The 16,412-nt window shown below is 36.7% G+C and overlaps 2 protein-coding genes across 2 annotated transcripts; one reads left to right on the top strand and one right to left on the bottom strand.

The window, feature by feature from the left end:
• The first annotated feature begins 773 nt into the window (after window positions 1–773).
• On the top strand, window positions 774–6,759 carry LOC114524404 (tyrosine-protein kinase HTK16-like). Its single transcript, XM_028545466.1, has 12 exons — window positions 774–1,484; window positions 2,009–2,255; window positions 2,762–2,829; window positions 2,938–3,075; window positions 3,225–3,449; window positions 3,948–4,274; window positions 4,512–4,565; window positions 4,731–4,823; window positions 5,127–5,312; window positions 5,477–5,568; window positions 5,709–5,835; window positions 6,123–6,759. The coding sequence occupies exons 1-12, from the start codon at window positions 891–893 to the stop codon at window positions 6,306–6,308; spliced, it is 2,337 nt and encodes a 778-aa protein (XP_028401267.1). The 5' UTR covers window positions 774–890; the 3' UTR covers window positions 6,309–6,759.
• Window positions 6,712–15,429, bottom strand: LOC114524400. The gene is made up of 11 exons (XM_028545461.1): window positions 12,519–15,429; window positions 12,229–12,405; window positions 10,968–11,156; window positions 10,455–10,643; window positions 9,864–10,064; window positions 9,385–9,546; window positions 8,862–8,987; window positions 8,618–8,702; window positions 8,331–8,486; window positions 8,011–8,088; window positions 6,712–7,673 (listed from the first exon to the last, which is right to left on the bottom strand). The coding sequence occupies exons 1-11, from the start codon at window positions 15,027–15,029 to the stop codon at window positions 7,447–7,449; spliced, it is 4,101 nt and encodes a 1,366-aa protein (XP_028401262.1). The 5' UTR covers window positions 15,030–15,429; the 3' UTR covers window positions 6,712–7,446.
• Between the last annotated feature and the right edge of the window lie 983 nt (window positions 15,430–16,412).

Raw genomic sequence — 16,412 nt, 5'->3', positions numbered from 1 at the left:
GGTTACTTTTTTCTCATGAGTCGGTAGTTTTTGCTGGTCGAATTCAATACCTGGAATAGTTAAATATAGCTATACAGCCGCAGTAGACACCGCGGAAATTGGTAGAATTGAAAAATACTTAGCCGCAATTCTCAATACTTAGGCGAGAAACTTGGTGAGAAAAAAGATTTATAGATACTACACAAAATATGTCTTGCACAAAAGATTTGAAGCTTGCACATGGCAAAAACGAATCGTCTGAATTAATAACCTTGTGTATACTTTAAGCCTCAAAATGGCCATTTCACAGCTGTCAGATGTGTATGATGAGCTGTCAAAAGATTGCAGAATGCCTATTCTGAAGAAAAACCGAACTTTTTAAAGTTATTCAATAGTTTTCTCTTTGATAGCGATGCAGAAATGCACAATGTGAACCAGTGATCAGATTTTCGGGTTGAAACTTTATAAACACCAATTTCTGCGGTGTTGCCGCAGTATAGGATGTCAAAAGGAGTCTGAAAAAAATCCGACTTTTATCGATACAATTTAGCCTTCCAAGGATTTGACTGATATTCCGAAACTTAGCTTTTTCATAGAAATGCAATTCAATTTAACTCCTGGTAAGTTTCAATCAATATTTGAATCTTAAACATGTATGTCCATGAGGTCGGGCATTGAAGAAAGACATTTTAAAAATTGGCCGACATAACCCAAGGGTTCCTGATTTTCCTGATTGGGTTAAGTACTACGTGTGCTCCTGTGCAGTCTGCTAGATATTGATTGTGATTGTGGACTTCCGGGTTGTGGGATGTACGTAGGTGAAACTATTTGTTTACCGTCGTGTTTGACCGCCTTTGCCAAATAATGAAATATTCCAGAGTAGTTTAAGCGTTCTGTTACAATAATTCAATATGATGTCAGATGGGTTAGGGCAACGAAACGATATACTGTGGTTTCACGGCAGACTTACTCGGGATCAAGCACGCCGATCATTGATCGAATCTGGTCAACAAGATGGTTTATTTCTGGTTCGTGAAAGTACTAATGCTCCAGGAAGTTTTGTATTGTCATTGTGGAGTGAGCATACGGCATTTCACTATCAAATAATTTACCATGGGCATTGTCATTTTAGTATAGATGATGGACCTATATTTTCAGGATTAGATACACTTGTGAATTATTATAGAGACCAGGCTGGTGGACTTGCAACTAAGTTAGTTCGGTGTTGTGTTGGTGGTCGACCTCCTCCACCATCGATTTGTCAGCTTCATATTGCCTCAGAATTTCAACGAAGTTCACTTCACCGTGCCTGTGAATCAGGCGACAAAACCGAAGTTCATAGAATACTTCAAGATCCCAATATAAATATTGAGTTAGTAAATGAAGATGGGGCTACAGCATTACATATTGCATGTGACAAAGGCCATTCAGAGATTGTATGGAAACTGCTAGAGTATAATGCGAATGTAAACAGTCGTGACAAAGAAGGAAGAACACCACTCATGGTAGGTATTTGTTGTTAAACTTATCACTGATTAGTTCTAATGAATAAAAAGGATAATATCAATGAATATTGTTCAGTTTTGTTTTACAACTTGTTCTTTCAGTCAAACTGATGCTATGAAGTCCTGTTGTTTGTTGCAAATTTGCAATGAATGCAATTGACAATCTGCAGTCAACCGACCAAATTTGTGTTTCTTAGATTCCATTAATTAGAAAGGATTGGAAATTTTAATTGATGCATGTTGTACATGATCAGAAACTACTTAAGACTGTTAAAAGAATTTTTGTTTTGAACATATCCGCTCAAATATAATCTTGCTCAACAAGTGTCAAAATTATTCCAGGCTTTGGAAATTCTCGTTGAAAGAGAAGTTCAAAATAGTACAGACTTGTTCCGGAAGAAATATATATTGTATTATATATATAGTCTTATATAACTGATGAAGACTAAATATGACCTAGATGGTACTGGCAGGCTCTTTGCATGATCAATAAATATATTGGCAAAGAAATCTCTACTTTTTAGTATGCCTGTCATGGTGGATATGTCAATGTATGTGAAATGCTTGTGTATCGCCGAGCTGCAGCAATACAAGAACGTTCATTTGGTGATGGTTATGTAGCTTTACATATAGCAGCAATGCGTGGACATAAAGATTGTGTTGAACTTTTATTAAAAGCAGGGGCACCTGTACACCCAAGAGCACAAGATGGAAATACACCCAAAGATCTTGCTAAAGAAAATGGACATTATGACTTGGCAGTTTTTTTAGGTAAGCAAGTGTGACTTCAAAAGCATTGTAAAACACCAAAGCACTAATAATTTAGCTAGATTTGGTTACACAATTGATTGACTGACTGCCTCTTCATCTTGTGCAGACATAATAGAAACAATTACTTTGAGATTTGGCCATAACCCTTGCCAAAAAATATGGACAAATAGTGTAAAAGCGTAACCTTATATATTTATTCCTCCCCCCACTCCTAGTAGTTCAAAAATGTTGTTTGTTAATCTGATAAAATGACAATTTGCTTTGCAGACAAGTTGTGTTGTGACTCTTGACCATCAGACTAACACTACCTCTTTAGTCCTTTCATCTTTCTTTTCACTATTTTTCACAGTTTGCCAAAGTTCCCCAGCTTAAAATTATAGAGGGTGAAACACTTCTAAGTTTCTATGTCTTTTGCCATACATTCTGCTACATTAGTTGCCTGCATGATTTAACTGCATAGACCTCTCGCAAAACAATACTGCAGTAATTTTTTATAATTTTTACAGAACATTTTCCTGTTTCTTCACCAAAAACCGAACCAAAACACTGGCTTCACCAAAACGTCGATAGAGAGGTACTGTGATTAGCGGCACTTTTGTTCCAATTTCAAAGCTTGTATAAGGTATTTTCTCATCAGATACATATAAAGCATTATTAAATGTGTTTGTTTCTATTTTCGCAGGCAGCAGTAACGCTTTTGTATAAATGGCAATGTACAGATGGATTATTTCTAATACGAACCAGTACTAGAGCATGGGGCGTTCACGTTCTCACAATGGCCGTGCGGAAAACACCTTATCATTATCAGATAAAGAGCATGGTAAAAAATACGAATTTACGCATTTTTTCTCTGCGCGCCCAGTCTACAAACATCGCTACTTGAGCATTATCCTAAACTACTTGAGCAATATCAATCTACCCTATCGATCATTATGGAATAATAAATATTTCTGGTATTTTTCGCTATAGGGCGATCGCTGGTTTTACATTGACGATGGTCCATTATTTGAAACTTTACCCCACTTGGTGGATTATTATGGTGCACTAGCTGATGGTTTACCGCACCAGTTAACACGAGCTATTCAACCAAATGGAGATACTCCATTACCACTAAAATCCATCCCAATACCTCTGCCATCCCCATCAATGCCGAATTTCAACATTAACATTAACACTCAAATGTACCCACCCCCGGTACGTAGTCAGTATAATTCAAGTAGTACGTATACCTTTCCTTTACCCAGTGGCGTGGCTAGAACGATAATTGGGGGGGGGGGTGTGTGTGTTTATTCGTATATTCAATTCTGCCCGACGGATTTCTTTTGTAAGTTCGATAGTTTATGATATATGAATAAGCAATCACCCCCACCACCCTCCCCCTCAATTATCGTTCTAGCTGCACCCATGCCTTTATCCCTAAATAGTTTAATTAACCTGGTCACCGAATCTCCCTTTTATTCTGGGATCTATAGACTATTTCGTGTATTTTTAATCCATCCAGCGAGATGCAGTGAAATTCATCTTAATGCTCTCATCTGTAATTGGAAGTTGGGAGTAAAATACAGTGCAGAATATACTTTAATATGATCCAAAATTATAGCCATTTCGAAAACTAGATCTTATACTTATTTTCATATTCGCAGAGATAAAATACTAAAATCAATGGAATTCTTAAATCCTCCTCTTGTATAGCCTCCTAAAACGAAGCCTCCTGTTTTACGTCCTGGGAGAAGCTTCGATAGTCCAGATGATGATCGTGATGACTACCTGAAGTTAGAAGAAAAACCAAAACAACCTACTCGACGCCAGCCTCCTCCTACCCCACCTGGACCGTCTCCTTTTAGATCCTCGATTTCTAATAGACCACCACCCCCTCTACCTGTAGACCAGCAGCAGGAAAACGAAGGCAAACCACAAACAATTATAAACTTAACTGAACTTAAGACAAATGCTGAGTTAGGACAAGGGGAGTTTGGATCTGTTTTACGAGGAGTTTGGAAGAATCCTAATGGTGCTGAAGTGAGAATCATTTATACTGTAATACTATTGTAATAGTATTAGAATTGAGTCAGATATTGTTGGTTGCAACAATAGAAAAACTAGATTTTAGTCGGGGAAACCAAAGCTATATTTGTCGAAAATATTTGTCCTCAGGAAAATGTCCCTGTCACCACCATATCACAATTTCTCTATCTTTATCAAGAGAAATTCTATATTAGTTCTTAGTTACAATTTCTGATTTGTGTTTAATTTAAGATGGACGTGGCGATGAAAACACTTCATCCTGATAAAATCACCCAAGGCGAACAGGTGTGTTATATGGTCTTGTATAATAGGGTTTAATGATTCTTTATTTAGAATGTTCAATCCTGCAGATAAGCATTTCGTTGCGTTATATGGTCTTGTATAATAGGGTTTAATGATTCTTGATTTGAAATGTTCAATCCTGCAGATAAGCATTTCGTTGCGTTTCAGGAATTTTTGCGTGAGGCTCGAGTTATGTCGGGTCTGAACCATCCTTGTATTGTCAAACTCCTTGGTGTCTGTCTGGGACCACCTCTTGTACTTGTAAGTGTATTTTGTTCCTAACTTCCAATAACTAAATCTATTTGTAATTTGTTAGTAACTCTCCACTTGTTACTTTTGATGCGTCTAATATGGGTTACGTTGTAGTGACACTTTAAAAATGGTTCTCGTTACAAATATTTCCACTTCTGTTCATGCGAGTTGTACATTCACAAAATGTAACATGAAATGGTTGACGAATAATATTAACCTTCAACTGTTCAACATGTACGAAAATCGTTTTGCGAGCTTATTCTTTTTAATTACCCTCGATATAGTATAGCGAGATGTATTTACTATTTCCAGGTGCAAGAATTAGTGAATATGGGTGCGTTGTTAGATTATCTTTTTACATTCGCCCAAGAAATATCTCTGGGTGATTTAAAGTTATGGGCAGCTCAGATTGCGTGGGGAATGATGTACCTTGAGGAAAAACGTTTTGTGCATCGTGATCTTGCAACGAGGAATATTCTCTTACAGTCTAAGGATCAGGTATGTTGAATTGTCTAAAGTTATTTTATTTGCGTTTATGTCTTCCATTGTATTAGCTGGCAATACTGAGAGTAAGATATTATCACTTAAAGGTCACGTCAAAGTTGCTGTTTTGAATGTGTGTTACATTTCTTCGTACTTTGTGTCACAGTTTTCTCGTTTAGATAAAAATAAGTGATTTTGGCCTGTCACGTGCAATTGGTTCTGGAAGTAATTATTATGTAGCATCAAAAGGTGGTCGTTGGCCTGTCAAATGGTAATATATTTATCTAAATATCTCTGGTGAGCTATTGAATCACTTCAAACCTCTACCCCTTATAATTGCTCGCCATTTATTACCATGCACCAAACTTTTAACCCCTATTAATTGATCTTTCGTCATATGCATGTGTTTAGGTACGCTCCCGAATCAATAAACTATGGTAGATTCTCTCATGAAAGTGATGTATGGAGTTATGGTGTCACACTTTGGGAAATGTTTTCATTTGGACAACAACCTTACGGGGAAATGTCTGGCGCGCAGGTAAATTATCTACTCAAAATTTGTTTTTATCATGTAAGAACATCGATGGAAAGAATTTAGAAGTAAGTCAAAGAAAAGACAGTTAACAGTATTAAATATACAATGAAATTTATACAATGAGAAATCGTATCTGAGAAGATTTATCTTTGTTTTTAATTTTCCAACGGACCGACTCTGTGTGATAGTTATTCACTAAACAGTATATTCATTGTTAATTTGTTACGGTGGTGTCTAGTCAAGCGACTGTCTGTAAAGTTGATGAATTTAAATATAAACATTTTTCTTAGGTAATGGAAATGGTTGAAAGCCAAGGAAAGAGATTGGAAAGACCAGATAAATGTCCAGAACATACTTATCAACTAATGTTAAGATGTTGGGATTTGCAACCTGAGAAGCGTCCTACATTTGCAGAATTGCATCAAATCTTTAAAACAAATCCACTCTATTCTGATGTGGAAATAAATGCAGGTTAATATTATGTTAGAGTAACTTGCATTTAAATGTCGTGTATGTATTCATGTATGTATTGATAATTAGCGGGAATCATGGAAATCAAATTTCAGCAGCAAACCATATTTCATTCAACCAGAATCCTACTGTAAGACTGGTTTTACAAAACCGTAGAATACATGAAATGTGGTAAAGCAAGATGGTCATGCAGAAAGACGAAACTCGGCAGGATTCTTCATAAAATCGCAATCAGTTATTCTAAATTATCCGGAAGACCTGTCGTTTTACACCAGGAATAATCAAAAACAAACAACGTTCTAGTCTATATTTGTATTGAATCTACATTTGTTATCAGCAAGGCAACTTCTGGGAAGTAATATATGCAGTCGATAGCTACTAATAAATGCCTTCAAAAGGCTTTATCGCACAAAAGAAATGCAATCATTTCAATGATTATTAATAAAAAATCTTATGATTTCATGTTTTGTCCAAGAAGTTATTTTATTTCCTGTCCAGTGGGAAACAATTGTTGAAGTGTGTCTCAAAATTTTTTAGTCGAAATCCTTTCAATAATATAAAAATACTAAGTTTATTACATAAATATATGTAAAATGTATCGATACAAGCTTGGTATAAACTAGTCAATATTTCTTTGACAAAATTTAGAGCGACAATTTTGCGCCGCTGTAGCTTCAAATTACTTCATATAAATATATTACATAAGTGGTCATATACATTGCACTGGGTGCGTATAGCTGTATGAAACTAACTTGCATGTGTACGTCAGATCGTTTTTACTGCATGATGACTCGCAATGTATAAATGATGTAGCTACTACACACTACAATATGATTGTTAAATGTAGCCTGGAACGTGCAATACTCTATATGAAACAGATCGAAATATCAGAATGTCGATAGAACAAAGTGCCGAAGTGAATATCTAGTCTTATGACGTATAAAATATAAATCTCGACTAGTTCTCTGCATGCATGACTCTGTCGAGATTCGTCAGAACGAATTTCTCAGACGAATATATTTCGTTATTCTTCTGTGTATCAGGATCAGGCCACGTTAAATGTGCGTCAAAACGTATTTCTGTAATAGTCGAGTTTTCGTTTGTTGTTACGTAAGAGATGATGGACATTCACACCCACACTTGTCATCTTGGGTGAGGTCGGTGTTTTGGTTTGGGTCGCCGTTTCTTGAAAACGCCTGAACTTCTCAGAAACGACGATCGCGCTTGATCTCGCTGAAATAGCATGGCGCTAGACACAGGAGGAGGTAGATCAATCTTACGATGTGCTCCCATTATAACACTTCCATAGTGTATTTGTCCGATTGCACGACTCACTGTATTGAAGTTGCCATACTTCTTTTCACCTTTCACTGAAAAAATGGCGAGAAAGATAAGAGAAAAGTACTGCATTCGGACTTCACCAACTCAATTACAAAGCCAAAGGTCACTGACACTTACATACCAACCGTGTTTTACAGAGGATTACTTTTTACAGAGAGACGTTCGTTTAAAGTTTATTGATTATTCTAGGAAGATGCCATCACCTGTATGTTTAACTGTTTAAATGCCGGCCTGTTCTAGGCAGTTCTCCGATTTGGAGAGATGTTCGGCTTAGTTCATAAACAAGCTGTTGGGCATGCATGGAAAGAACAACAAAGGTATTGTACACAATTGTACACATGCAGAAGATCAACACTTAGTACTTACCAACTTGTTTCCCGCTTTTCACGGAATACTTTGCCTCGTTCATCGCTGCCATCCGCTCGTCCAGTGGGATGCTGTTAGCTAAAATAGTATGGATCATTAACAAATGCAAAGATTCTGGTTGTATAAGAGAAAAATGCGAATCTCTGGTGTACGACAGACATTGCCATTGGGTTGATGACATTCCTTGCTTTCGCAAAGGCTTTGGTAGTCGCGTTAGCCGAAAGAGTCCCGGCACTTTAAATCAAACGCATGTTTACTATAAATCTCTGGCACCCAGGGTTGTGTACAAAGGAACAAAAAAAGAGAACAATTTGTTTAACCTGATGTCGTTTCGTACACAATCTTTCTCTCTTGCAGAAAATATCCAATCCATTTATCTCTTTGATCAGAAGACTTGGCTTGAAATAAACAGCTTGTGTTGCTTTGTGTGCTTGATAATCTCCACGCATTTTTTACAGCTGAACCATTTTGAATAACTGAAAAATAATAAAATAACAATGGGCTATCGTCGTATAATGTAATGAAAACAGAAACCTTCATAATGCAGAAACTCAAATTTTATATGTATCATGACCGTAAAATTTGTTAAAAATGTTCATGTCACAACCTTCTCCATCCTCAAGTTTTTCAAACTTGTAGTTTTCCAAAACTATTCTTCCTTTATATTCCAGTGAACGTTTCTTGATTAAATCCTTTAGAAAAAAAATGGTTTTAGGAAACTGAAAACCCTAATTTTACGTGCGTGTACGTGCGTGTAAAAAACGACGTCGGTTTAGCTGAGAAAGCTACGGGGGAAACGCCAGTGATATCAGTCTTGCAACTGAATTATGAAATTATCGCAATGCAAATACCTTTCTACAATAAACAAGTTGATGATCAAAGAGAAAGAGTGTCACATCTTGAGCTTTTCCTTTAGACAACTTCACAACTTCGCCAGAATAAACTAATTGACTACTTTTGATCAACACATCTTCACCCTAATTTTAGTAGAATCACACGCGAATGAGTTGTGAAACAGGTCGGTTTCTCAATTATCGACAATGGGGAGAACTCGCACTTTATTAACGATGTCTCCATGCTTATATTAGGTAGTATATATACAAACCATACGATTATTCAAATTACATAGAGGCCCAGCTGCAGGACTGAGATGTTATCGTAATTTTATGTGATCATGCCAGAGAAATATATGGGCCTACCCGGATACACCTTGACCAATGACCTTATATAAGTGTTTGGTTAAAATTAGCCGGCGAGACACGTCCTAGCTCCTATGCAGTATTTCAACTGACGTCTGCATGTAAAGTATCATCAAGCTTAAAGGTTCCATGATTTATACAATATATCTAAGAATTGCCAGGAATTTTACATCACCTCCCATTGTTCGATTCCAAGTTGCCATTCAGCAATTTTCTTGATATTCTCCACCTTTCTCTTCTTCTCATTGATACTCGAGGCTACCTCACGCATAGCATCCAAGGCATCCTTTACGTTCTCATAATCACTGTGTTCAGGATTTGTGTACTTCAGAAGTTCCTATATTGGAATGAATATTAAAATAACCTCGAATTTATACCTGAAATAATTATACCTCGAATAACTCGTACAATGAGTCTCAAAGGACAACTGTAGCTGAGTATATATATTGATGAATATGGACTTTTTTGTGCAACGCTTTTACCTATGGTAATTTAACTGATGTTTTAGCTAAATTTTAATAAATGCATGGCAAGGTTTTCCACTGTACGAAGACGAAATTCAAACATAATGCTTTAATAAATCAGTGTGCACAAATGCAGCAAAAACGAAACACGACTATAGTCATGCTGATGCTGATGTACTATTGTATATACCTGCAGTTGCAAAGGATATTTGCAAATTTTCTGTACGGGCGTCAGAAGAAATCCATCCAGTGAAATCTTGATCATGTCTTGTAACATTCGACATGCTTCGAAAAAATATCGGTATTTGTCTTGCTGTAGAAGATGTTTTAGTTCAGAAGACGCCCGTGGATGGTTATTGCAATATTCAGAATATAGCTCGAATTTTTTTCTCTAAAACAGAGGAAAACGAAAGATCAGAAGTGGCGGACGGTCCCGGAAAAAACCAAGCTTATTCCTGACATACGTTTACCAATTTTTTATTAGTGATTCTTGAATGTCTCCCCGAAAATCTTTTGAGGATCAAAAAATCGTTTCCTAATACGTCCGGGAGGATTATCTGCTTTTGCTATTGTACTGACCATACATGCATAATATGGGATAATTAAGACTCCTGAGCAGGATATTTTGAGTATTTAGTACTGTATTTAGTTAGGTATCGAATCGATATCACAGGGCCTCTCTGCGTGAACCTGTGTTATCAGTAATGTCTATAAGATTTGATTGATGCAGTATATATATTATTAATTATAATCTTTCTGCCGTATCTCAGAAGAAACTTACATTTTGCAAAAAGACCGCACCAACTTCTCCCATATTAGCAGCGTCTTGCCACGCTTGATTGTATTGACGTTTAATGGACTGGGAAAACTCCAGATGAAAGTCATAAATCTCTTCAATGTTTGAAAATATTATTTTCAACAGTTCTTCATTAAACATGTCTGGTCGTTTCTTCGCCTGTTTAAGGTATCCCTGAATAGAAAATACATGCAAAATAAGTACATGTAACTCAAAGTTTAGATGGATGTACTGTAAGATCAAAATTTAAATAACTAGTTCGCGGCGATATAATTATGACACCTTTATCTTTTGACCTGGGACTATCAATGTTTGAATGAACGAATGAATCTGTTATTTTCTTGGTATTAATAATACGTGCGACAAACCGCAAAACGACAAATGGGAAATTTTATCAAATTTGGCTTGGTTCGCATATAATTAAAACTTTCTCTGTACTGAGACGTTTTCCCGCTACTTTTAAATTCTGTGAAATATTACTAACGATAAAAAATATACCTCGACAATGTCTTTAAGATTTTGAACATAATCTTGTTCTGTGCTGACGATTTCTTCTATAATTTTATCGCGGATCTCCTCATTCGATAAACACACATGACTTCCATTTTCACTTCTTACATCAGATATTTTCAATTTCTGCCCATAACTGTTCTGGTACTTACTCAGTAATTCTCCAGAGACAGGAATCTGCAAGATGTACATATATACAAAATAATGAAATTGACCTTCTTTATACGAAAGACGAGGAGGCTCAGGCATATAGGAACCCACGCGCACAGCCGACTTCTCCCAAACGCCAATCTTCGTGCATGCCAATTACTTAGGTATAGGCGTCTTCGAAATTTAAACCAAAGAAACTTTGTGCTAAATAAAGCCTTTTAATTTTGAAAGACATTTACCTACAAAGCCTTTAATTTTCTTTAAAATGAGAGTTGGTATCCATGCTATAGCCTATATATATATATATTTGAATCATTTCGTTGTGATATCGGAACACGGACGTCTCGACTCGCATTTAAATTTTGAATATAAAATTTAGGAGGTATTTATGGAGGGGCGGGGAAGGGCGAGTCTTTCTCTAACACATTTATGGGAGCTGTAGTGATAGGGAGGACTATGTTTGACATTTCCAACATTGCACAAATTTTAAGAATTTTTAAATTAGAAGCCGTCTCACCGTTATCAGAACCAATGCCCACAATATAATATGATTGTTGTCTAACCTAGATTCTGCAAAGACACGTACAAGACACTGTACATCTGAAAAGAATGTCCCCGGGTGGTACCGTAACCCATCACTGGCATACGTGTTTATTCCAGTTCCAACGTACATTTGAGATCAGTTCCGTTTTGGTCATTCGTACAAAAATGGCAGATACAGACATACAGTGTCAGTGTATCTGGTACTCTGGTATATCTGGTACTCTGGTACAAAGTCTAAATCTAAATAAACTACGCGTTGAATAGAGCGGGATTAAAAACATTTAGCTTCCAGTGGATCCTTCTGTTCTCAACAAGACGGCAGGACAAGGTAAAATAGTTATTCTGGCCGTATGAACTGATGAATATGCTTGTAACATGATTTTTCAAATATAGAACAGACAACCGCGAATTTTGAGTTGGCCCTATGTCATAAAAATATTTCGCCAAAATAACCCTTTTTCAGTTATTAAATAAAAGCATTGTTAAACAAAATGAAATTTGTAGGCTTTTGTTATGAACATTTTTTGGTTTTCCATCCTGTACTGAGTGTACTCACCCTGACAAAGGAGGCTGGAAACCATCCAATATGATCATCAGCCAGACCAAACCACCATTCAGGGTCATCAACATCATACACAGCTATAGCTTGACCAGCTGTAAAACACAACTCTTCTTCATTCATTGTGACATGGTCCCATAAAGCTTCAGCATACATCAATGGCTTTCCCGTAACCTGCGAAAATGATAAATATATGACAATCAAATAATGCAGCACCATCACCTAAGGTTTACTCTATACAAAGATTAAAGGAATATTGTTATGACCAATATCCTAAAATTTCTAACCTTATCAGATATATCATCTGTTTCTTCATGAGGTTGCTGAAAATTCAAAGACATCATGCTTTGTGCTGTTGATGATTTCTGACTGACACAGTCTTTTGGGAAGGAAAATGTTTCACTTTCTTCCAGCATGCCTTGTTGAGGTTGTGTTGCTTTCAGACTATCTAGACAGCCTTTACTGAATGCCAAGCATGGGACACTTTGAGAGTGAGTTTTCTTTTTAATGCTCACATCTTGAACATCAATACTTGATATGCTGACTGATCTCATACATAGATCTTTCTCAATACTACAATTTGACACACCAGATGTAGGAGCATTGGAATTTGAACTTGATTGGGCATCAGAATTGCAACTTAGATGTGCCTCACTTCCAGAAAGTGGTAATGGTGTTCCATTGTCTATCTTTGATACCCCATCTTGATTAGTACTAGAAAAATTATGGCTATTAGTGTCTATTACTTCTACTTCCATAACATTCTCAAGCAGTTCTGAAGGCATGGAAACTACACGTTTTTGTTTCAAGTGTACTCTTCTTTTCCGAAGAATAACCCCTTGATCTCCCATAATCCCGACATAAACTCCCTCACTGGTTGGCGACGATGCATCTTTGGACTGTGATAGAAGTTCACATAAATTATCACTGCAAGAGTCATTTAACTTGTGTAAAGATGATGTTTCATTGAGATCAAGTTGGTCTGATAAATATGGAAACTTTCCTGCAAGTGCAGTCATGCTCTTGGATTTGTTTTTCATCAAAGCAGGGGGTTTAGGGGCTGGCTTTTTTGGTGGTCTAGTAAAAAGTACATCATGGCATGTGTCATTCTGTTTAGATAATCTTGGAGATTTACATTGCACACATCTCATTGATACTACAGGTCTATCATTAAGATCAGTGAGTTGACCTAAGGATAGTCTATGGAATTCTTTAGGTTTGGTTGTCTTTCTTCCATTCAATCCATTGACTTGGCAACTTTTACACACATATGTCACTGGTTTTGAACCAATGTTATTTTCGAGGTTCAAACTTGATGTCTTGCTAACAGCATCCTTTGTTGGTTGAACTTGTAAAATTTGGCTCTTATCTGTGCCAGGATGTGGTGTCATCCATTCATTGGGTGATTTTTCCTGTGTCACCAGTTGTACGTTTTTATTTACGTTTGAAACAGGTAAACTAGCTAAAGAAATGCTCTTGCCATTTGACGCATTGTAAAAATTGGGTTCATTCAAAGAATTACTGTTCTCTGAATTTTCAGACACTGTCTTGCATTTGGGCAAGGGCTGCTGGTCTTTACAGTCATCAAACAAGTTTGGTGAACTATGTGTGGAGTTCTCTTCTGCAGTCAAATAAACATCATCATCTTCAGTTATATTACCAAAACTTCCTAAACTATTACTACAATGGGTTACTTCAGCATCTCCTGCGGACACTCGCTCCCAATCTCCCCAAGTTTCGCTCGTATTTTGTGTGCATTTCTCGATTTTGACAGGTACACTATATCTCTTCTGCTGTTGCTGTTTATTTATGCCTTCTCTTCGGATAATTTGTTTATTTTTATCGGGAAATACAATTTCCTTGGTTCTTAAAGATTTAGGCGTCGAAGGGCTGAGACTACGGTTGCGTGACACAGGACTTGCCAGATTACCTTCGCTCTTTCCATACTTATGCCATTTGATATCGATTAAGGAAGCTCGGGAACGCCGAAGCGACTGATATTTCTCTTCGGTCAAATCAAGAGAATCACCAGAGCTTGATATATAACCAGGATCTCTTAAAAGTTTCACATCCGTCAGGAATTTGAAATTACCTTCTGGTTCGTTGAAATTCTCGGTTGATATTGATAAACCTCGACCCCTACGTCTTAGATTTTTTTCAGAGGAAGCCCGAGTTGGTAGTTTAAACCAGCTTGAAAACAAAGATAAACGTTTATTCCTACGACCATTCAAACGGTTTCGGCTCCTTCTTACATCGCTATCTCTCTTCTCGAAACCATTGCAGGGATGATTTTTGCCGTTTTGTAAATCTTCTTTTGTAGTGTGTCCATCACGAGAAATGTTACCCCGCACTGTGTCACCTTTTGTACGCTGATTAAATCCTTTTCTTTTCTTAATATTATTCTTGTTGTCATCAGACGAAATGAGGGGGTCTAAGTTAGGACTATAGTTGGGTGAACAACCGTTTAATAATGGCGATTGCTTCTCGTTATTTTGCTGCCAATCGTTGATATTTTCACATCTATTATCGAAGGTAATATCCGCAATAGCAGGTTCTCCATTCTTGTTGTCGCACGAACATTCCTCGGTATCATTCCGTTCTTGATTAGAAACTTGAAATTCTTTCAAATTTGTTACTTTTTTCTTTGATAAACTTCTTCGTAGTGAATGAAGTCTCCGCTTCCATTTATTGCCCGTAGAATCAGCATTTTCTTGACTTGAGGATTGTGACATCTTCTCAGGATTCTCGAAACTCTCTGTTTTTCGCCGTCGCTTTCGCTTGTTTGGCGACGTATTCATGACACTTACCCTTTCACAAATCCCATCATGGTTTCGATTCACGCATATATCCTTTTAACCGTCACGATAAGATATATAACCAAGTTCCAACACGCACTGTTTACATTTAAACTCAACCTCGAATGCCAACGACCAGTTAATTTATTGACAGTTGTTTGCGCAACATTTATCACAACACACTTATAAAACACAAGCAGTCTGTATTTTATATAGTCAATTGTAGACACAGATATCTATCAAAACGAAAGATGTTAGCGAGTACTTAGCTTTTAACCTGACGTTCATCACATGGAAGCGATGCTACATATATGCAAATGCATATCCTGATACATGCTAAACTTTCACACACTCTAAGCCACTTAATATTTCATTACACGGTAACAACGCTCTTCCGGTGGTAGATTGTTGTCAGGGAACTACTTAGATTGTTGTCAACCAAAATCCTATTATTATGCCCATCCTAAATCAATCAATTTGTACAGAATCTGAGTTTGACGACTTATTTTCCTTCATTTTGCAAGAAATAATTAAAATACCAAGTAGGGTTTCCTGAATTTAATATATTGTTACACTGTCACAATAATAATCTAATGTTTCTTTGTGTTTGTAAAATTTGGCGAGACGTTGATTTTTCTCTCGCAGTTTAATACTGCAAGCAAGTGAAGTTATTCTCCGTTTCAAATTCTGTTAAAACGTGTGGAATTCAACTAAATAGTAATTCTTGTGGTTGTACATATAGGCTTTCAATATTCTTAACGTATAATTTAAGTCAATTGGAGTTTTTGACTTTTCATATATGAAAATGAATCTCTTTTGCTTAGAAAGACACGTGCAGCCAGTTAACAAGTCTATATCAATGTACTGTTTATATGTACTGTATATGCCGTATGAATTCGTTTAAAATACAGAGTTTTTTTCTTCGAGTTTATAAAGCCGCCATAGATTTGATTATTTTGTAGCATATAGATAACAAATATTTACTATTGCTCGGCGATATTGTAGTACAACAAACTTGTTCCTTACAACAACTTGTCATTGGCCAGCCGAGTGACAGGCGGATAATATCGAACATTTCTATAATGTTGTTTATAGTAAAATACTGAGTATTTGCATGATTCTATAAAAGCTCGCTTAGCCTCGAATCTTACGGACTTCATTTTACTGTCTGCTAAAGATACTGCGTGCGACAGCGAAACGGTGGACACAAATTCGCATGAACCTTAAACCCAAGCCTGAATCTTATTCTCATTCTATCACGAACTCATTCACCATGCATGCTATTGCGCAAACACATGCCATGTCACCCAATTGGAAAAAATTGTATAGTTATATTTAGGGTCGTGGGAACTGTGAGATAAATCACGGATAAATGTATGTTTATAT

This window comes from Dendronephthya gigantea, unplaced genomic scaffold (genome assembly GCF_004324835.1).
Source record: "Dendronephthya gigantea isolate DGI-Jeju-01 unplaced genomic scaffold, DenGig_1.0 000031F, whole genome shotgun sequence".
Lineage (NCBI taxonomy): Eukaryota > Metazoa > Cnidaria > Anthozoa > Malacalcyonacea > Nephtheidae > Dendronephthya > Dendronephthya gigantea.
The sequence above is the reverse complement of the archived record's forward strand: the minus strand, read 5'-3'. Positions and strand labels throughout refer to the sequence as shown.